The sequence below is a fragment of the Scyliorhinus torazame genome, chromosome 16 (genome assembly GCF_047496885.1).
Source record: "Scyliorhinus torazame isolate Kashiwa2021f chromosome 16, sScyTor2.1, whole genome shotgun sequence".
NCBI classification, from domain to species: Eukaryota; Metazoa; Chordata; class Chondrichthyes; order Carcharhiniformes; family Scyliorhinidae; genus Scyliorhinus; species Scyliorhinus torazame.
In genome coordinates this window covers 181,892,968-181,916,295 of record NC_092722.1, presented here as the reverse complement: position 1 = coordinate 181,916,295, position 23,328 = coordinate 181,892,968, and the positions used below count along the sequence as shown (strand labels likewise).

The 23,328-nt window shown below is 45.9% G+C and overlaps 1 protein-coding gene across 1 annotated transcript in view; it reads right to left on the bottom strand.

Moving 5' to 3' along the window:
* Positions 1 to 23,328, bottom strand: part of LOC140393267 (uncharacterized) — a 101,879-nt gene that overhangs the window by 2,767 nt on the left and 75,784 nt on the right. Inside the window, exons 9-10 of the mRNA XM_072479552.1 lie at positions 3,773 to 3,879; positions 411 to 508 (exon numbers count right to left, since the gene is read on the bottom strand). Coding sequence (XP_072335653.1) covers positions 411 to 508; positions 3,773 to 3,879 — 205 coding nt within the window. The remainder of the gene's footprint in view (positions 1 to 410; positions 509 to 3,772; positions 3,880 to 23,328) is intronic.

The window sequence follows — 23,328 nt, the reverse complement described above, 5'->3', positions numbered from 1 at the left end:
CTGAGGATTAAACATAAATTAAACACAAAGTGGTTAAATCCCACATGACTGCCTAGAAATCAGCGGAGAAAACCTATCCAAATTTCATCTCAAAATAGCGCATTCTGAATCGTGAGCTTGGAATTTAGTGGATAAGCTTTTTAAGTTGCAAGTTGCTTTGGTTCAATTAGAAACAAACTGACTTAAAGTACTTAGTTCTCACCTCACCTCAATTTAATCGGAATGAAATTAGACCTCTGCCTCTGGGATATTCCCGGCAGACTTAATAAATGGTGAAATATAACAAATAAGGAGTTGTAATGTTAGTGAGCCAACTAATTATGACCTGGGTTCAACCAGTCAGTACACATAAAAAACTATAATAGGGGCAGTAGTACTGAATATTTAACACAAACTGAGAGCGGACTTACATCATAGATTTCATCTGGGTCTGTTTCGACTGGAGTGCTGGGTATATTTAAGCGGAGAGAAGCAGGAACTGCATATGTTGAATCCAAAGATGCATTATCTGCATATAAATGAAATGAAAGCATCAGACAGTCTGAAATGCTCCTGAAGAGTTGGCAATAGCATTTATTAGTTCAAAAAGCAATTTTAAAAAACCTGTTGGAATGTTGCCTTTTAAAGCAAGGCAATTGGAATATAAAGGGATGTTTGTTCAGTTACATCGCTGCATGGAAAGATGACAGGGATATTATCTTACAGTTATACAAAAGTCTAGTCAGAAGCCCTTTAGGAGACTGCATTAAATTCTGGTCAATGCGCCTCAGGAAGGACATAGTGGCCTTGTAGCGGGTGCAGCACAGATTCACCAGAATGATACCAGATATAAAAGGATTAAATTATGAGAACAGATTGCATAGGCCAGGTTTGTGTACCCGTTAGTAGAGAAGATCAAGCGGCGATCTAATTGAGCTCTTTTTTTCCCAAATTTAGCATATCCAATTAATTTTTTCCAATTAAGGGGCAATTTTGCGTGGCCAACCCACCTAACCTGCACATCTTTGGGTTGTGGGGGTGAAACCCACGCAAACACGGGGGGAATGTGCAAACTCCACACGGATAGTGACCCAGAGCCGGGATCGAACCTGGGACCTCGGCGCCATGAGGCAGCAGTGCTATCCACTGCACCCCCCCCTAATCGAGGTCTTTAAGACGATGAATGGAGTTGACAGGGTCGAAACAATTTTGTCCTGGTGGAGTATCCAGAACACAAAGTCATAACATGAGAATCAGACTGAGGCCGTTCTGAGTTGATATCAGGATTATTTCTTCACCCGGAAACGTGGTGAAATCTGGAATTCTCTCCCCCCCCAAAAAGCTCTTGCGGTTGAGAGGGGGGTCAATTGGAAATCGGAAAACTGAGATTCATCGATTTTTGATAGGCAAAGGTATTAGGGGAACCAGGAACTAAGCTGGGTAGATGGAGTTGAGACATACTTATTCAGCCATCTCATTGAATTGCAGGACAGGCTCAAAGTGCCTGCTCCTCTTTTGTACACATTCTACTTCTCCAATACACTTCTCCTTTAGTTGGAAATGGGCCGTGAACCCTGTAAAAATTCTTTGGTGCTCCAGTTTTCTCCCATGTCTTATTCCCTTACTGAGCAATGGCTTTGCTTTACCACCCAAGTGCCCATTATTTGCGTGTGTTCCTTGACAAAAAGTGTCACCAGGTTATTTGAGTGTGAAAGATATCAATGTGGAGCCTGATCCTAATGTCATCACTCCACTATTACCATCTTCCCCAGTCGGAGATGCAATAGAGGTTGCAGTGCAAGGATCAGGAAAATAAACCCTAACTGAATTTCCTTTCCTCTTGCGCAGGAACACCTGTTCAATTTGGAGTAGTGTTGAGGTGAGTGCCCAGAGCAGAGGCGCCTGCATTATATTTAGGTTAAATACATATTATTTGCTATTATACTAAGGCTATTGGGCAGCATGGTAGCACAGTGGTTAGCACTGTTGCTTCACAGCTCCAGTGTCCCAGGTTCGATTCCCAGCTTGGGTCACTCTCCGTGCGGAATCTGCACGTTCTCCCCGTGTCTGCGTGGGTTTCCTCCGGGTGCTCCGGTTTCCTCCCTCAGTCCAAATATGTGCAGGTTAGGTGGATTGGCCTTTCTAAATTACCCCTTAGTGTCCAAAACTAAAAGGTTGGGTGGGGTTACTGGGTTACGGGGATAGGGTGGAGGTGTGGGCTTGGGTAGGGTGCTCTTTCCAATGGCCGGTGCAGACTCGATGGGCCGAATGGCTTCCTTCTGTACTGTAAATTCTATGATTCTACCGCACTAAGAATGGATCAGTCCTCGCTAAAATGGAGCATAACAATTTTCAGAGGCACCATGGGGTTTACTTGGTCACATTCCTGCAGAGGGTCAGTTCACACTGATGCACAGCTTATTCCACAGAACTGCCTTCAACAGCCGCCTCCAGGCGGCCGTCTCTGAACAATGGAACCAACAATCAAAGTCCAGACCAGGAGGTCTCCAGCTTGTGAGTTAGTGTGAAGGCCCAAGGACAGTTGATAAGGGGATCTGGAAAACATCATTAAGGGGCCTCTGTCTGTTCATGAGCTGATCACGCAGCCCCATCATGTCGAGCAAATAATTTCATTGGATCTAAACGTAATTTATAATCTGTACGACTGGCTCGTGTCCAGCCGAAGCGGACTCAGTAACTGTTTTGAAACTGTATAAGTATTGATGATTCTCTTTGTTCAGTGGAGAAGTGCATGATAAACCGAGCCACTTTTACTCATCTTCAGCATGACCAATAAACTGTTTGACATTGGAGCAGACCAGAGGGCTGAGTGATTAGTTCGGATTCATTCCCACTATCAGTAGTGAGAAATCCTGGGATAAGCATGATTTATGTATCTTTGTTCCTCCCCATTTCCCCATAACTTTTCCCGGTCTCTCCCCTCCTCTCCCTCCCTCTATATCCCCTTTCTTCCTTCTCCCCCTTTCTCCACTTTCCCTACCTCCCCCTTCCCTCTCATTCCTGCCCTCATCATTCCTCGCTCTTTCTCTCCTCCTTCTTCTTCCTTTCCTCTCTCTCTTCCCCCTCCTCCCACCTCGTTTCTTTACCTTCCCCTCTTCCTTTCTTTCCTTTTCCATCCTTGATCTTCTTTACCCCTCGTTTCCTTTTTCCTTCCCCACCTTGGTCCAGTATCCACATCATTCCCCCTACCCTCCACCCCTGTTTGTACTGAATACTACATGGCCTTGGCTACCCTGTCTTGACTTGACAAATATATAATATAATATAATAATTTTTATTGTCACAAGTAGGCTTACATTAACACTGCAATGAAGTTACTGTGAAAAGCCCCGAGTCGCCACATTCTGACTCCTGTTTGGGTACACGGGGAAAATTCAGAATATCCAACTCACCTAACAGATGGTCTTTCGGGACTTGTGAAAGGCAACCGGAGCACCCGGAGGAAACCCACGCAGACACGGGGAGAACGTGCAGACTCCACACAGACAGTGTCCCAGCAGGGAATCGAACCTGGGACCCTGGAGCTGTGATGCACCAGCTATGTGAGGGAGCTATACAAGGATAAGTTAGTTCCTGACTGCTCCAAGTCTCCACCTGTGTACAATTTTTTTAAATCTGTCTTTCAGGAAATCTGGATGTTTTAAGTCCTACTTGGTCACCCCTCTTGGTCTTACAATGTGTTTCAGGGAGCATTGGGGTAAATCTTCACTTTGATCCAATGATGGAGGACTAAGCCATCTTGAGGTTACAAATCTAGGACTGTCTTTCTTACCTATTTCTTTGACGCACGGTTTGGGCTTTGGTACGATATATCGTTGTGCAAGGTTACTGGTGTATTTCTGGCTGTCATTCATACGGAGTGCATTGTATTGATGATTCCTATGGAGAACAAACAGAGTAAGTCACAGCAAATGTCAAAACCAATAACAACTAAATCCCCAGGTGTCCTCCCTTCCTAAAGAATGCAGAGTATCTGAGTGAGGGGTCCGGCGACTATCATGAACTACCAGTGAAATTGATGAATGGTTTGTACTCATTGAAACTATGCAACCCTCAACAGGTCTGCTACATACTACCTAATCTGAAGGAATGGCAGTGAAGTTTGAAGTTTGTAACCTGCAAAGAAACTGGTGAAAAGTTAATATGATGTCTGTGAGGTCAGCGTACTCGGGTGATATATCCAATAAATTCCGAACCTCTTATGCCCCACCCACTCCCCTTCATCTTATGGACTTATTCCTGGCTATTCTACCTGTGAAATACTGTCAATATTTGATACCCTCCTTTCATTGCCGCCTAGCGACTGCAAACCAAGCATTCATACTGAGGCCATTGTGTATGGCTTCATTATGAATGCTTGGCTGAGTTCCTAGACTTATTTCTGGATTAGCTCAGTGGGGGATTGGTTTTCGCAGGCTGAAGTGGAGTGTTGTCTTTGGTTGATTGACATTTTTTTTGTGGTTATAAGAAGTTATTCTTTCTTTGAACGTTTTTTCTCAATTCAGGTATTTTTATCTGGGCAAAATCAAGGGGTGTGAAGTGAGGTAAAGTTTCTGTTATTGATACTATAATGTCATTATATGATTGTCATTTATGGGGTTTTAAGAGTAGCATTTATTTCATTTTTAAAATGTTTTTCCAAATTAAGGGGCAATTTAGCCACCTACCCTGCGCATCTTAGGGTTGTGGGGATGAAACCCACGCAGATACGGGGAGAACGTGCAAACTCCACACAGACAGTGGCGCGGGACCGGGTCTCGGTGCCGTGAGGCAGCAGTGCTAACCACTGCACTGCCATACCGCCCTGTCGCACTTATTTCAAAGGAGACTTTTGAATGGATTTTTTTGAGTGCATTCCATAGTGCCATTGTTATTATACGGCTCATTGGTTCTATTGTGTGTATTGGGCATGGAGGGCACAGGCGTAAAGGATATGGGGAGCATGCAGGTAGCATGGGGAATGGATGTAGCATGGCGGGGTGAGGACTAATAGGTCTAACAGCCTTTTAATACAACTGGAGTCCCAGAGACATTACCTCACTCCAGCTTCCTGGTTTATTGGTGGAGATTTGCACCCAGGTATCTGCCAATACTTTAATTTTCTGACTGGGAAATTTCCAAAAGCAAATATCATACAAAATAAACTCTCTCTCTTTCAGTACTTTACTCTCAATGGGAAAGCTTTACTGACATCTAGTGCTGGCATTGTATCTTTCCCAAGACGTACAGCACAGGAACTCGGATTTTCAAAACCCTCTGTAGTCTCAGCACTTTTCTTCCACTGTTGCTGGACCAGTCTTGATCATTAATCCCAGTCTATATTTTCAATGGCACTGAGTTAACCCTTGAGTGCCCAAAGTTCGGGCATGTTAATGATATGCCAACGGCGCCCACTGTACAATTTGCATGCCCGTGCCGGCGTGCAGCGCAGAATGCGTTGACGCCACTATCGAGGGACCGGAACATGGCATTTCATTTGACGCCCGGTGCAAACCTCGATTTTCGGCGGACGCCAAATTCGATGCCCAAGCGTGTTTCTGAATCTGGCGTCGGCCGAGGGAGAATCCCGGCGGGGAGTGAGAATTCCTCTTCACGACGTGATACTTTGGAACTTGTTTGGGAAGATAGCTGCGGCACGGTAGCACAGTGGTTAGCACTGTTGCTTCACAGCGCCAGGGTCCCAGGTTCAATTCCCGGCTTGGGTCACTGTCTGTGCAGAGTCTGCAGATTCTCCCCATGTGTGCGTGGGTTTCCTCCGGGTGCTCTGGTTTCCTCCCACAGTCCAAAGATGTGCGGGTTAGGTGGATTGGTCACGCTAAATTGCCCCGTAGTGTCCAAAGGTTAGGTGGGGTTACGGTATAGGTGTTGCCTCAGGCAGGGCGCTCTTTCAGGGGGCAGTGTCGACTCGATGGGCCCAATGGCCTCCTTCTGCACTGTAAGTTCTTTGCCTTTCTGCATTTTAGGGCATGTCTATAATTTCTTAAGAAACTCCAAAATAAAACAATCTTCACCAACCCATCTGTGGTACATATTGGGAATCAAGGAATTCTGCCCCCAGGCCGAGGAATGCCAAAGAGTTCCATATCTCCAGTTCATGTGATTTATTTTGTGCTCATGCTATCAGCAATCCCAAGGTCAAACTTGGAATACATCTTTCTATTTTGGGTTCCAAATTCTTCATTTATAACCTTTTGGGGATGGTGTAACCCTTCCCACAAAACCAACCATACTCTCTAACCCCAACCTGAGCGGGCTAACCAGTGAGTGCGGGAATTCCTTTCCATTTCCATTTGTTGAAGGTCTCTTCTCTGACTGAGCTGCAAATTCAATGGCTGATCCAGAACAAGAGAGCATCATTTCAAATGGCACATCAGTGCAGCACCGAATTCTCTTGATTCAGCTGCTCAGGATTTTATGGAAGATCGAACTCTGCGATTCGAAGTGTCTGACCGAATCTCCTCTCTCCACCAACAGCAGCTAAAGAAAATCAGACCAACCGGCCATCCGCCTATGGTTTTGCCTCAATTCATTTGGGGAACAATGGGGACGTTTTGGAAGAATTTCTGAGCTGACTAGCATCCTGTTGAACCATGTTATTGTAGGATTCAATAGATACAGGGATCAATAATGTCAGAATCAATAGATACAGGAATCAATAGTGTAGGAATCATTGAATTCATAGAATCCCTACAATCCATATGGCTCGGGCGAGAATGAGTGGGTTCTTTCAGGGGTAGCAGATGAGTGTGAGAGGTGTGGGCGGGGGCCAGCGAATCACGCGCACGTGTTTTGGGGTTGCGAAAAATTGGGAAGATTCTGGGCGGGCGTGGTTGCAGTCTTAGCCAGGATAGTGGAGGAGGGAGTGGACCCGGACCCTTTGGTGGCGATATTTGGGGTTTCAGAGAAGCCGGAGCTCATGGAGAGGAGGAAGGCCGATGTCTTGGCCTTCGCCTCTCTGATTGCACGCCGACTAATTTTGCTGGAGTGGCGGTCGGCATCGCCACCGGGGGTAGCAGCATGGTTGGGTGACCTGTACGACGTCCTGCGATTAGAGAAGATAAAGAACATAACATAAGAACATAAGAACTAGGAGCAGGAGTAGGCCATCTGGCCCCTCGAGCCTGCTCCGCCATTCAATGAGATCATGGCTGATCTTTTGTGGACTCAGCTCCACTTTCCGGCCTGAACACCATAACCCTAAATCCCTTTATTCTTCAAAAAACTATCTATCTTTATCTTAAAAACATTTAATGAAGGAGCCTCTACTGCTTCACTGGGCAAGGAATTCCATAGATTCACAACCCTTTGGGTGAAGAAGTTCCTCCTAAACTCAGTCCTAAATCTACTTCCCCTTATTTTGAGGCTATGCCCCCTAGTTCTGCTTTCACCCGCCAGTGGAAACAACCTGCCCGCATCTATCCTATCTATTCCCTTCATAATCTTATATGTTTCTATAAGATTCCCCCCTCATCCTTCTAAATTCCAACGAGTACAGTCCCAGTCTACTCAACCGCTCCTCGTAATCCAACCCCTTCAGCTCTGGGATTAACCTAGTGAATCTCCTCTGCACACCCTCCAGTGCCAGTACGTCCTTTCTCAAGTAAGGAGACCAAAACTGAACACAATACTCCAGGTGTGGCCTCACTAACACCTTATACAATTGCAGCAGAACCTCCCTAGTCTTAAACTACATCCCTCTAGCAATGAAGGACAAAATTCCATTTGCCTTCTTAATCACCTGTTGCACCTGTAAACCAACTTTTTGCGACTCATGCACTAGCACACCCAGGTCTCTCTGCACAGCAGCATGTTTTAATATTTTATAATTTAAATAATAATCCCTTTTGCTGTTATTCCTACCAAAATGGATAACCTCACATTTGTCAACATTGTATTCCATCTGCCAGACCCTAGCCCATTCACTTAGCCTATCCAAATCCCTCTGCAGACTTCCAGTATCCTCTGCACTTTTTGCTTTACCACTTATCTTAGTGTCGTCTGCAAACTTGGACACATTGCCCTTGGTCCCCAACTCCAAATCATCTATGTAAATTGTGAACAGTTGTGGGCCCAATACTGATCCCTGAGGGACACCACTAGCTACTGATTGCCAACCAGAGAAACACCCATTAATCCCCACTCTTTGCTTTCTATTAATTAACCAATCCTCTATCCATGCTACTACTTTCCCCTTAATGCCATGCATCTTTATCTTATGCAACAACCTTTTGTGTGGCACCTTGTCAAAGGCTTTCTGGAAATCCAGATTTACCACATCCATTGGCTTCCCGTTATCTACCGCACTGTTAATGTCCTCAAAAAATTCCACTAAATTAGTTAGGCACGACCTGCCCTTTATGAACCCATGCTGCGTCTGCCCAATGGGACAATTTCCATCCAGATGCCTCGCTATTTCTTCCTTGATGATAGATTCCAGCATCTTCCCTACTACCGAAGTTAAACTCACTGGCCTATAATTACCCGCTTTCTGCCTACCTCCTTTTTTAAACGGTGTCACGTTTGCTAATTTCCAATCCGCCGGGACCACCCCAGAGTCTAGTGAATTTTGGTAAATTATCACTAGTGCATTTGCAATTTCCCTAGCCATCTCTTTTAGCACTCTGGGATGCATTCCATCAGGTCCAGGAGGCTTGTCTACCTTTAGCCCCATTAGCTTGCCCATCACTACCTCCTTGGTGATAACAATCCTCTCAAGGTCCTCACCTGTCATATCCTCATTTCCATCAGTCACTGGCTTGTTATTTGTGTCTTCCACTGTGAAGACCGACCCAAAAAACCTGTTCAGTTCCTCAGCCATTTCCTCATCTCCCATTATTAAATCTCCCTTCTCATCCTCTAAAGGACCAATATTTACCTTAGCTACTCTTTTTTGTTTTATGTATTTATAGAAACTTTTACTATCTGTTTTTATATTCTGAGCAAGTTTACTCTCATAATCTATTTTACTCTTCTTTATAGCTTTTTAAAAAATATATATATTTTATTCAAGATTTTTGGCCAAACATAACAGTACGTAGTGTTTCTTTTACACAACAATAAAGCAATATAAATAACAGTGGCCAGTTTTAAGCAAGTAAATAAATAATATATAAACAAAAACAAAACTGAATGGCAACTGCCTTGTCCAAAATAAATATTCTCCAAAAATACAATCCAACAATCCAATATACAATTACCTATAACAACTACCTATACATATTATACATATACAATAACATCTCTGAGAGTCCGTTCGATTCCTCCCCCCCCCCCCCCCCCCCCCTGGGTTGCTGCTGTTGTCTACTTCTTTTCCATTGCCTCTATCTTTCTGTGAGGTAATCGACGAACCGTTGCCACCGCCTGGTGAACCCCTGAGCCGAACCCCTTAACACAAACTTAATCCGTTCTAACTTTATAAACCCTGCCATGTCGTTTATCCAGGTCTCCACACCCGGGGGTTTGGCTTCCTTCCACATTAACAATATCCTGCGCCGGGCTACTAGGGACGCAAAAGGCCAAAACATCAGCCTCTCTCGCCTCCTGCATTCCCGGCTCTTCTGCAACCCCAAATATAGCCAACCCCCAGCTTGGTTCGACCCGGACCCCCACCACCTTCGAAAGCACCTTTGCCACCCCCACCCAGAACCCCTGTAGTGCCGGGCATGACCAGAACATGTGGGTGTGATTCGCTGGGCCTCTCGAGCATCTCGCACACCTATCCTCTATCCCAAAAAATTTACTAAGCCGTGCTCCAGTCATATGCGCCCTGTGTAACACCTTAAATTGTATCAGGCTTAGCCTGGCACACGAGGACGATGAGTTTACCCTACGTAGGGCATCAGCCCACAGCCCCTCCTCAATCTCCTCCCCCAGTTCTTCTTCCCATTTCCCTTTCAGCTCATCTACCATAATCTCGCCCTCGTCCCTCATTTCCCTGTATATGTCCGACACCTTACCATCCCCCACCCATGTCTCTGAGATCACTCTATCCTGCACCTCCTGCGTCGGGAGCTGCGGGAATTCCCTCACCTGTTGCCTCGCAAAAGCCCTCAATTGCATGTACCGAAATGCATTCCCTTGGGGCAACCCATATTTTTCCATCAGCGCTCCCAGACTCGCAAACGTCCCATCTACAAACAGATCTCTCAGTTGTACTACCCCAGCTCTTTGCCATGCTCCAAATCCCCCATACATTCTCCCCGGAACGAACCTATGATTGTTTCTTATCGGGGACCCCACCAAAGCTCCCGTCCTTCCCTCATGTCGTCTCCACTGCCCCCAAATTTTCAATGTAGCCACCACCACCGGGCTTGTGGTGTATTTCTTTGGTGAGAACGGCAACGGTGCCGTCACCATAGCTTGTAGGCTAGTCCCCCTGCAGGACGCCCTCTCCAATCTCTTCCACGTCGCTCCCTCCCCTTCTCCCATCCACCTACACATCATTGAAACATTGGCGGCCCAGTAGTACTCACTTAGGCTCGGTAGTGCCAGCCCCCCACTGTCCCTACTATGCTGCAAGAATCCCTTCCTCACTCTCGGGGTCTTCCCAGCCCACACAAAACTCATAATACTCTTCTCGATTCTTTTGAAAAAAGCCTTCGTGATCACCACCGGGAGGCACTGAAACACAAAAAGGAATCTCGGGAGGACCACCATTTTAACCGCCTGCACCCTACCTGCCAATGACAGGGACACCATGTCCCATCTCTTAAAGTCCTCCTCCATCTGTTCCACCAACCGCGTTAAATTAAGCCTGTGTAATGTGCCCCAATTCTTGGCTATCTGGATCCCCAAGTACCGGAAGTCCCTTGTTACCTTCCTCAGCGGTAAATCCTCTATCTCTCTGCTCTGCTCCCCTGGATGCACCACAAACAACTCACTTTTCCCCATGTTCAGTTTATACCCTGAAAAATCCCCAAACTCCCCAAGTATCCGCATTATCTCTGGCATCCCCTCCGCTGGGTCCGCCACATATAGCAACAAATCATCCGCATACAGAGATACCCGGTGTTCTCCTCCCCCCTGTGTACTCCCCTCCACTTCCTGGAACCCCTCAATGCTATGGCCAGGGGTTCAATCGCCAGTGCAAACAATAACGGGGACAGAGGACATCCCTGCCTCGTCCCTCTATGGAGCCGAAAATAGTCAGACCCTCGTCCATTCGTGACCACGCTCGCCATCGGGGCCCTATACAGCAACTGTACCCACCTGATATACCCATCCCCAAAACCAAATCTCCTCAGCACCTCCCACAAATAATCCCACTCCACTCTATCAAATGCTTTCTCGGCATCCATCGCCACCACTATCTCCGCTTCCCCCTCTGGTGGGGGCATCATCATTACCCCTAGCAGCCTCCGTATATTTGTATTCAGCTGTCTCCCCATCACAAACCCAGTTTGGTCCTCATGAACCACCCCCGGGACACAATCCTCTATCCTCATTGCCATTACCTTGGCCAGAATCTTAGCGTCCACATTCAGGAGGGAAATGGGACTGTAGGACCCGCATTGCAGCGGGTCTTTTTCCTTCTTTAGGAGGAGCGATATCGTTGCCTCTGACATAGTCGGGGGCAGCTGCCCCCTTTCCCTCGCCTCATTAAAGGTTCTCATCAGTAGCGGGGCCAGCAAGTCCATATATTTCCTATAGAATTCAACTGGGAATCCGTCTGGTCCCGGGGCCTTCCCCGCCTGCATGCTCCCAATCCCTTTCACCACTTCCTCCGTCTCGATCTGTGCTCCCAGTCCCACCCTCTCCTGCTCCTCCACCTTAGGAAATTCCAGCTGATCCAGAAAGCACATCATTCTCTCCTTCCCATCCGGGGGCTGAGCTTCATATAATCTTTCGTAAAATGCCTTGAACACTCCATTCACTCTCTCCGCTCCCCGCTCCATCTCTCCCTCCTCATCTCTCACCCCCCTATCTCCCTCGCTGCTCCCCTCTTCCTCAGTTGGTGGGCCAACAACCGGCTCGCCTTCTCCCCGTATTCGTACTATACACCATGTGCCTTCCTCCATTGTGCCTCTGCATTACCCGTAGTCAACAAGTCAAATTCTACATGTCGCCTTTGCCTTTCCCTGTACAGTCCCTCCTCCGGTGCCTCCACATATTGTCTGTCCACCCTCAGAAGTTCTTTCAACAACCGCTCCCTTTCCCTACCCTCCTGCTTTCCTTTATGTGCCCTAATAGATATCAGCTCCCCTCTAACCACTGCCTTCAGCGCCTCACAGACCACTCCCACCTGTACCTCCCCATTATCATTGAGTTCCAAGTACCTTTCAATACACCCCCTCACCCTTAAACACACCCCCTCATCCGCCAATAATCCCATGTCCATTCTCCAGGGTGGACGCTGTTGTTTTTCTTCCCCTATCTCCAGGTCCACCCAATGTGGAGCATGATCCGAAATGGCTATAGCCGTGTACTCCGTCCCCGTCACCTTTGGGATCAGTGCCCTTCCCAAAACAAAAAATCTATTCGTGAATAAATTTTGTGGACATAGGAGAAAAGCGAAAACTCCTTACTCCTAGGTCTACTAAATCTCCAGGGGTCTACTCCTCCCATCTGCTCCATAAAGTCCTTAAGCACCCTAGCTGCAGCCGGCCTCCTTCCGGTCCTGGACCTCGATCTGTCCAGCCCTGGGTCCAGCACCGTATTAAAATCTCCACCCATTACCAACTTCCCCACTTCTAGGTCCGGGATTCGTCCTAGCATACGCCTCATAAAGTTGGCATCATCCCAGTTCGGGGCATACAAGTTCACTAATACCACTGCCTCCCCTTGCAATTTGCCACTCACTATCACGTATCTGCCCCCACTATCCACCACTATAGTCTTTGCCTCAAACATTACCCGCTTCCCCATTAGTATGGCCACCCCCCTGTTTTTTGCGTCTAGCCCCGAATGAAACACCTGCCCCACCCATCCTTTGCGTAGTCTGACCTGGTCTATCAGCTTCATATGCGTCTCCTGAAGCATAACCACATCTGCCTTAAGTTTCTTTAGGTGTGCGAGTACCCGTGCCCTCTTAATCGGCCCGTTCAGCCCTCTCACATTCCACGTGATCAACCGGGTTGGGGGGCTCTTTACCGCCCCCCCCTTGACGACTAGCCATCTCCTCTTTCAATCCAGCTCCTCACCCGGTTCCCACGTAGCCGTATCTCCCCCAAGCGGCGCCCCCCCGTCCCGACCACCCCCCCCCCCATACCAGCTCCCCCTTCTCCCCAGCAGCAGCAACCCAGTTAAACCCCCCCCGCCCCCGCTAGAAGTCAGCAAACTCTGGCCGACCTCGGCTTCCCCCCGTGACCTCGGCTCACACTGTGCGAGGCCCCCTCCTTCCTGCTTCCCTGTTCCCGCCGTGATTACCTTAGCGCGGGAACAAAGCCCGCGCTTCCCTTTTGGCCCCGCCCCCAATGGCCGGCGCCCTCAGCTCCTCATCCTCCCTCCCTCCCTCCCCCACGACATGGGGAAGAGAGAAAAGTTACAGGGTCGCAGGATTAACAACTTGGGAAGTCATCTCTTCCCTCTTTTCCCCCCCTTCATCCCACATATTCACCCCCCGACTTTGTCCCAAACGTTCTTTTTATGGCCCGCTCACTCCAGTTTCTCCTCGACAATAAATGTCCACACCTCATCTGCCGTTTCGAACTAGTGGTGTTTCCCTTGATGCGTGACCCACAGTCGTGCCGGTTGCAGCATTCCAAATTTAATCTTCAGTTTGTGCAACACCGCCTTGGCCCGATTAAAGCTTGCCCTCCTTCTCGCCACCTCCGCACTCCAATCTTGATAAACGCGGATCACCGCCTTATCCCACCTACTGCTCCGAGTTTTCTTTGCCCATCTGAGGACCATCTCTCTGTCCTTATATCGGAGAAATCTCACCACTATGGCTCGAGGAATTTCTCCAGCCCTCGGTCTTCGCGCCATAACTCGATAGGCTCCCTCCACCTCCAGCGGACCCGTCATGGCCTCCGATCCCATTAACGAGTGCAGCAACGTGCTCACATATGCCCCGACGTCCGCCCCTTCTACACCTTCGGGAAGACCAAGAATCCTTAAATTCTTCCTCCTCGCATTATTCTCCAGCACCTCCAGCCTTTCCACACACCTTTTGTGTTGTGCCTCGTGCATCTCCGTTTTCACCACCAGGCCCTGTATGTCGTCCTCATTCTCAGCAGCCTTTGCCTTCACGACCCGAAGCTCCTGTTCCTGGGTCTTTTGCTCCTCCTTTAGCCCCTCAATCACTTGTAATATCGGGGCCAACAGCTCCTTCTTCATCTCCTTTTTGAGTTCTTCCACGCAACGCCGCAGGAACTCTTGTTGGTCAGGGCCCCATATTAAACTGCCTCCTTCCGACGCCATCTTGCTATGTGCCTGACTTCCTGGCCGCTGCTCTAGAGGATCCACTGCAATCCGGCCACTTTCCTCTCTTTTTTCCATCCGTGTCCAGAGGGGATTCCCTTCTGGATTCCAGCACAGTGTTTTTTGCCGTTAGAATTGCCGTTGGGGCTCCTATCAAGAGCCCAAAAGTCCGTTCCACCGGGAGCTGCCGAAACGTGCGACCTAGCTGGTCATCGCCGCACCCGGAAGTCCTTTATAGCTTTTTTAGTAGCTTTCTGTTGCCCCCTAAAGATTTCCCAGTCCTCTAGTCTCCCACTGATCTTTGCTACTTTGTATGTTTTATCCTTCAATTTGATACTCTCCCTTATTTCCTTAGATATCCACGGTCGATTTTCACTCTTTTTACCGTCCTTCCTTTTTGTTGGTATAAACCTTTGCTGAGCACTGTGAAAAATCACTTGGAACCACTGTTCCTCAACTGTTTCACTATAAAGTCTTTGCTCCCAGTCTACCGTAGCTAGTTCTTCTCTCATCCCATTGTAATCTCCTTTGTTTAAGCACAAAATACTAGTGCTTGATTTTACCTTCTCACCCTCCATCTGTATTTTAAATTCCACCATATTGTGATCGCTCCTTCCGAGAGGATCCCTAACTATGAGATCCTGAATCAATCCTGTCTCATTACACAGGACCAGATCTAGGACCGCTTGTTCCCTCGTAGGTTCCATTCATACTGTTCTAGAAAACTATCGCGGATACATTCTATAAACTCCTCCTCAATGCTGCCTTGACCGACTTGGTTAAACCAATCAACATGTAGATTAAAATCCCCCATGATAACTGCTGTACCATTTCTACATGCATCTGTTATTTCTTTGTTTATTGCCTACCCCACCATAATGTTACTATTTGGTGGCCGATAGATTACTCCTATCAGTGACTTTTTCGCCTTACTACTCCTGATTTCCACCCAAATGGATTCAACCTTATCCTCCATAGCACCGATGTCATCCCTTACTGATGCCCGGATGTAATCCTTAAATAACAGAACTACACCACCTCCCTTACCATCCACTCTGTCCTTCCGAAAAGTTTGATACCCTCGGATATTTAACTCCCAGTCGTGACCATCCTTTAACCATGTTTCAGTAATGGCCACTAAATCATAGTCATTCACGATGATTTGCGCCATCAACTCATTTACCTTATTCCGAATACTACGAGCATTCAGGTAAAGTACACTTATGTTGGCTTTTTTACCTCTGTTCTGAATCTTAACACCTCGATCCGTAACCTCTCCTAAGTTATATTTCCTCTTAACCTTTCTCCTAATTTTCCTTGTCGTTGAACCCATATCGTTATGTAACAACCTGCTGCGTCGCTTACCATTAATGTTTTCACTTCCCGTTTTATTTCTTTTAGTATTCCTGGTCCTATTCACTGAGCTCCCCACAGTCACTGTACCTTGTACTGTCGCCCTTTTCGATTTTTGACTATGGCTTCTCTGCCTTACACTTTCCCCCTTACTGCCTTTTATTTCTGTCCCTGTTTTACTACCTTCCAACTTCCTGCATCGGTTCCCATCCCCCTGCCACATTACTTTAAACTCTCCCCAACAGCTCTAGGACATCGGTTCCAGTCCTGCCCAGGTGCAGACCGTCTGGTTTGTACTGGTCCCACCTCCCCCAGAACCGGTTCCAATGTCTCAGGAATTTGAATCCCTCCCTCTTGCACCATCTCTCGAGCCACGCATTCATCCTCTCTATCCTGACATTCCTACTCTGACTAGCTCGTGGCACTGGTAGCAATCCTGAGATTACTACCTTTGAGGTCCTACTTTTTAGTTTAACTCCAAGCTCCCTAAATTCAGCTTGTAGGACCTCGTCCCGTTTTTTACCTATATCGTTGGTGCGTATGTGCACCATGACAGCTGGCTGTTCACCCCCCCCCCCCCCCCCCCCCCCAGAATGTCCTGCAGCCGCTCCGTGACATCCTTGACCCTTGCACCAGGGAGGCAACATACCATCCTGGAGTCTCGATTGCGTCCGCAGAACCGCCTGTCTATTCCCCTTACAATTGAGTCCCCTATCACTATAGCCCTGCCATTCTTCTTCCTGCCCAGCTGCGCAGCAGAGCCAGCCATGGTGCCATGAACCTGGCTGCTGCTGCCTTCCCCTGGTGAGCCATCTCCCTCAACAGTATCCAAAGCGGTATATCTGTTTTGCAGGGAGATGACCGCAGAGGACACCTGCACTGCCTTCCTACTCTTGCTGTCTTTTGGTCACCCATTTTCTATCTCCCTCAGTACCTTTCACCTGCGGTGTGACCAACTCGCTAAACGTGCTATCCACGATGTCCTCAGCATCGCGGATGCTCCAAAGTGAGTCCATCCGCAGCTCCAGAGCCGTCAAGTGGTCTAACAGGAGCTACAACTGGACACACTTCTTGCACTTGAAGGAGCCAGGGACAGTGGACGTGTCCCTGAGCTCCCACATCGCACACGAGGAGCATGACACGGGTCTGAGATCTCCTGCCATGTCTTAAACCTTCGGTTAACTTCAACAGCTACAATTTCAACAAAAAAACAACAAAGAAAAAATAAATAAATATGAAAAGAAGCAGAAAAACAGAAACACTATTTACCAGTCACTTACCAGGGATAAAAAGCACTTCCTCCCCACCCAGCTTCGAATTCCCACCTAGATTCAAATTCCCAAACTCACTCTTAGCTGTGTCTCACTCCTGGCTCTGTCTTCTCTGGCTCACTGGGAGAACTCACTGGGAGTGAGTTTACAAGTTGCTCTTTTTAAACTGTCCTGAATTGACTCCCCTCCCCCACCTGCTTTTAGATCAAGGTAGATTTAAGTGACTGACACTTAACTGCCAACCAGTTATGTGAGTGGGTGGGGCAGCCCTTGTTAGCCCACACTGCACAATACTAGCTTAATTTAAATTAATTTAATTTAAACTCCTGAAATTTAAAAGGAGCTGCCTTACTGATTTAATTCAATTCCCACCTAGATTCAAACTCCCAAACTCACTCTTAGCTGTGTCTCACTCCTGCCTCTGTCTTCTCTGGCTCACTGGGAGAACTCACTGGGAGTGAGTTTACACGTTGCTCTTTTTAAACTGTCCTGAATTGACTCCCCTCCCCCACCTGCTTTTAGATCAAGGTAGATTTAAGTGACTGACACTTAACTGCCAACCAGTTATGTGAGTGGGTGGGGCAGCCCTTGTTAGCCCACACTGCACAATACTAGCTTAATTTAAATTAATTTAATTTAAACTCCTGAAATTTAAAAGGAGCTGCCTTACTGATTTAATTCAATTCCCACCTAGATTCAAACTCCCAAACTCACTCTTAGCTGTGTCTCACTCCTGGCTCTGTCTTCTCTGGCTCACTGGGAGAACTCACTGGGAGTGAGTTTACACGTTGCTCTTTTTAAACTGTCCTGAATTGACTCCCCTCCCCCACCTGCTTTTAGATCAAGGTAGATTTAAGTGACTGACACTTAACTGCCAACCAGTTATGTGAGTGGGTGGGGCAGCCCTTGTTAGCCCACACTGCACAATACTAGCTTAATTTAAATTAATTTAATTTAAACTCCTGAAATTTAAAAGGAGCTGCCTTACTGATTTAATTCAATTCCCACCTAGATTCAAACTCCCAAACTCACTCTTAGCTGTGTCTCACTCCTGGCTCTGTCTTCTCTGGCTCACTGGGAGAACTCACTGGGAGTGAGTTTACAAGTTGCTCTTTTTAAACTGTTTAACTCATAAAAGTATGAGTTAAGGGGCTCAGCAGGGGGGTTTGAGAAAAGGTGGGGGATGTTTGTGACCGTGTTTGAGGGGCTGTTTGTCGCGCGGGAGGGGGGGGGGGGGTTGAAAAAGGGAAGAAATCTGTACAGACTGCTTAGTTGATTGTTGGGAAGTATGTTTCCCGGGGTGTTTATTCGCTGTAACCTGTTTTGATACATGTTTGTAATAATATACATTTTAAAAAAAGAATCTCGACAATGCAGAAGGAGACCATTCGGCCCATTGGGTCTGCACCGACCCTCTGAAAAAGCACTCGAACGAGGCCCACTCCGATGTCCTATTCCCATAACTCCGCACTTTGTTCATTGCCAATCCACCTAACCTGCACATCTTTGGACTGTGGGAGGAAACCGGAGCACCCGGAGAAAACCCACGCAGACACGGGGGGAATATGCAAACGCCAAATATGCAGTACGCCAAGGCTGGAATCAAACCCGGGTCCCTGCCGCTGTGAGATAACAGTGCCAACCATTGTGCCACCATGCCACTCGCCGAATCATTAGGCACAGTGATCAATAGTGTAAAAATCTATAAACACAGAGATTAATAGTGTAAGAATCTATAGACACAGGGATTAATAGTGTAATACTCTTTAGACACAGGGATCAATAGTATAGGAATCAATAGACACATTGATTAGTAGTGTAGTAATCAATAGCCAAAGGGGTGAATATTGTAAGAATCAAATGACACAGGCTTCATCAGTGTAGGAATGGGCAGCACAGATATCAATAATGTAGGAATCAGTATAGACACAGCGATCCATAGGATAGCAATCATAGATTCCGTTGAATCCATAGGATCCCCAAAGTGCGGAAGGAGTATATTTGGTCCATCAACTTTGCACCGGCCCTCCGAAAGGGCACTCTACCTCGGCCTACTCCCCTGCCCTACCCCAATACCTCTGCACTTTGATCATGGCCCATTCACCTAACCTGCACACATTTGAACTTTGGGAGGATGCCTGAGCAACCGGAGGACCCGGCGGAACCCCAAGCCGTGACGAGGAGAACGTGCAAACTCCAAAGAGACAGTCAGTAGCTTAGGTGCAAACAGTGGGAGATGGAGGGGTGTGTTACGCACTGAATTATGTTTACACTTGTACTTGTATCTTTTGTTGTTAGAAAACCATAAATGCCTTAATAAAATGTTTGTTAAAAAAAAGAGAGTCAGCCAAGGCTGGAATTGAACACTGGTCCCTGATGCTGTGAGACAGCAGTGCTACCCACTGTACCACTGTGCGGCCTGCTGAATCAATAGGCACAGAGGTCAATTTTGTAGGAATCATTAGGCTCAAGGATCAATAATGTAGAAATCAATAGACACAGGGCTCAATAGTGTAGGAATCAATAGACACTGATGTCATTAGTGTAGGAGTTAATAGCCATAAGGATCAATTACACAGAGATCAATAATATAGGAATCAATAGACACAGCGATCCATAGTGATGGAATCAATCGACACAGGGATCACTGTTTATGTTGTTTCCGACACAATGGGTCACTGTGCCTATTGATTCCCATACGATTGATCACTTTGTCTTCGGATTCGAACACTATTGATCTCTGTGTCTATTGATTGCAACACCATTGATCCCTGTGCCTATTGATTTCTACACTATTAATTCCTGTGTCTGTTGATTCCTGTGTCTATTGATTGCAACACTATTGATCTCTGTGTCTATTGATTCCCACACTATTGATGTCTGTGCCTATTGATTCACACAGTATTGCTCTCTGTGTCTAGTGATTCCCATACTATTGATCTCCGTGTCTATTGATTCCTACACTACTGATCGGTAACATTGTGGTTAGCACAATTGCTTCACAGCTCCAAGGTCCCAGGTTCGATTCCGGCTTGGGTCACTGTCTGTGCGGAGTCTGCACATCCTCCCCGTGTGTGCGTGGGTTTCCTCCGGGTGCTCCGGTTTCCTCCCGCAGTCCAAAGATGTGCAGGTTAGGTGGATTGGCCATGCTAAATTGCCCTTAGTGTCCAAAATTGCCCTTAGTGTTGAGTGGGGTTACTGGGTTATGGGGATAGGGTGGAGGTGTGGATCTTGGGTAGTGTGCTATTTTCAAGAGCCGGTGCAGACACGATGGGCTGAATGGCCTCCTTCTGCACTGTAAATTCTATGATAATTCTATGATTCCTACACTATTGAACTCTGTGTCTATTGATTCCCACACTATTACTCTGTCTATTTATTACAACACTATTGATCCCTGTGTCAATAGATTCTTACACTGTGATATTTTAGTCTATTGATTGTCCAAAGGTCTGCAGGTTAGGTGGATTGGCCATGCTAAATTGCCCTTAGGTTAGATGGGGTTGCAGGGTTATGGGGTTAGGGTGGAGGCGTGGGCTTAAGTAGGGTGCTATTTCCAAGAGCCGGTGCAAACTCAATGGGCTTAATGGCCTCCTTCTGCACTGTAAATTCTATGATAATTCTATGATTCCTACACTATTGAACTCTGTGTCTATTGATTCCCACACTATTAACCTCTGTGTCTATTTATTACAACACTATTGATATCTGTGTCTATAGATTCTGACACTTTTGATCCCTGCGTTTATAGATTTTTACACTCTTGATTTTTGAGTCTATTGATTCCTTCACTATTGATCTCTGTGTCTATTGATTCCCACACTATTGCTCCCTGTGTCTATTTATTACAACACTATTGAACTCTGTCTCTATTGATTCCCACACTATTACTCTCTGTGTCTATTTATTACAACACTATTGATATCTGTGTCTATAGATTCTGACACTTTTGATCCCTGCGTTTATAGATTCTTACACTCTTGATTTTTGAGTCTATTGATTCCTACACTGTTGATCACCGTGTCTATTGATCTCTGCACTATTGATCTTTGTGTCTATTGATTCTTTCACTATTGATCTCCGTGTCTATTGATTCCCACACTATTGATCCCTGTGTCTATTGATTGCAACACTATTGACCCCTGTGTCTATTGATTCCCACATTACTGATCTCTGTGTCTATTGATTCCTACACTATTGATCTATGTGAATATTGATTCCTTCACTATTGATCTGTGTGTCTTCTGATTTGAACACTATTGATCTTTGTGTCTACTGATTCCTTCACTATTGATCCCTGTGTCTTCTGATTCAAACACTATTGATCCCTGTGTCTATTGATTCCTACACTATTGACTCGTGTCTATTGATTTCTACACTAATGATCTATGTGTCTGTTGATTCCTACACTATTGACTCCTGTGTCTATTGATTCTTACACAATTGAAATCTGTGTCTATTGATTCTTACAATATTGATCCCTGTGTCTATTGATTCCCACACTATTGATCCCTGTGGCTATTTATTACAACACTATTGATGCCCATGTCTATAGATTCTTACACTGTTGATGTTTTAATCTATTGATTCCTACACTATTGAAATCTGTGTTTATTGATTCCTACAATATTGATCCCTGTGTCTATTGATTCCCACACTATTGATCCCTGTGGTTATTGAATCCACACTATTGACCTCTGTGTCTATTTATTACAACACGATTGATCCCTGTGTATATAGATTCCTACAGTGTTGATGTTTTGGTCTATTGATTCCTGCACTATCGAACTCTGTGTCTATTGATTCCCAGACTACTGATCTCTGTGTCTATTTATTACAACACTATTGATATCTGTGTCTACAGATTCTTACTGTCATGGGAATGTCACTTTAAGAAATGTTTATCTGCTCAAGTGGCTGCAGTGATGTCAGAGTGTGGGTAAAGCTGAGCTCTGGCTCTGCTTTTTAGTTTCGCTTTGAGGAAAAGCTTGGGTGTGTCTGTGTTTTTTAATTTTGTTTTAGTGTTGGAGCTGCAGCCAGCCAAAGAAGGTGTAATTTTGATCGCTCTGTAATCTATGACTATCTCTAGATCATTTGGTGAATGCAGAGTGATAACTGCTCTCAGTGCAGAATTTAAACCTGACGTGCTTCTTTTAAAAGGGTTCTTTTGTATGGATGTTAAAAGGAAAGTTTAAGGATTACTTAGAGTGTTGTATTCTTTGGGGGTTGCATTTGAATTGATGGTTGCTAGGATGTTCACTGTATGTTTTAAATTCGTTTTAAATGAACTGAGTTCATAGAATAAACATTGTTTATCTTTAAAAAATACTTTTAGATTTCTGCTGTACCGCACCTGTAGAGTGGGCCGTGTGTTCCCCATACCACAATCTAGTCAAAGCCGTGGGTCAGGTGATCTCCATGATATACTTTGGAGTTCACTAAACCCTGGCCCATAACATTATACTTTTGATCCCTGTGTCTATAGATTCTTACACTATTGATTTTTGAGTCTATTGATTCCTACACTGTTGATCACCATGTCTATTGATCGCTGCACTATTGATCTTTGTGTCTATTGATTCTTTCACTATTGATCTCTGTGTCTATTGATTCCCACATTATTGATCCCTGTGTCTATTGATTGCAACACTATTGACCCCTGTGTCTATTGATTCCCACACAACTAATCGTTGTGTCTATTTATTACAACACTATTGAAATCTGTGTCTATAGATTCTTACACTTTTGATCCTTATGGCTATAGATTCTTACACTATTGATTTTGAGCCTAATAGTCCCTACACTGTTGATCTCTGTGTCTATTGATTCCCACACTATTGATCCCTGTGTCTATTGATTGCCGCACTATTTATCACTGTGTACATTGATTTCTACACTATTGATCCCTGTGTCTACTGATTGCAACACATTTGATATTGTGTCTATTGATTTCTACATTATCATTATTAATCACTGTGTCTATTGACTACCACTCTATCGGTCAATAGACACACGGATCAATACCGATAGAATGAATGGACACATGGATCACTTTTGTAAGAATCACTCGACACAGTTATCAATAGTGCAGGAATCAATAGACACAGGGATCAATAGTGTTGGAACCAAAAGACACATGGATCAATAGTGTAGGAATCAATAGACACAGACTTCAATAGTGTAGGAATCAATAGGCACAAGGATCAATAGTGTAGGAATCAATAGATACAGGGATCCACTTGCAGCAATCAATTGACACAGGGATCAATATTGTAGGAATTGATAGACACAGGGATCAATAGTGTAAGAATCAATATGTACCAGGGTCAATATTGTAGGAGTC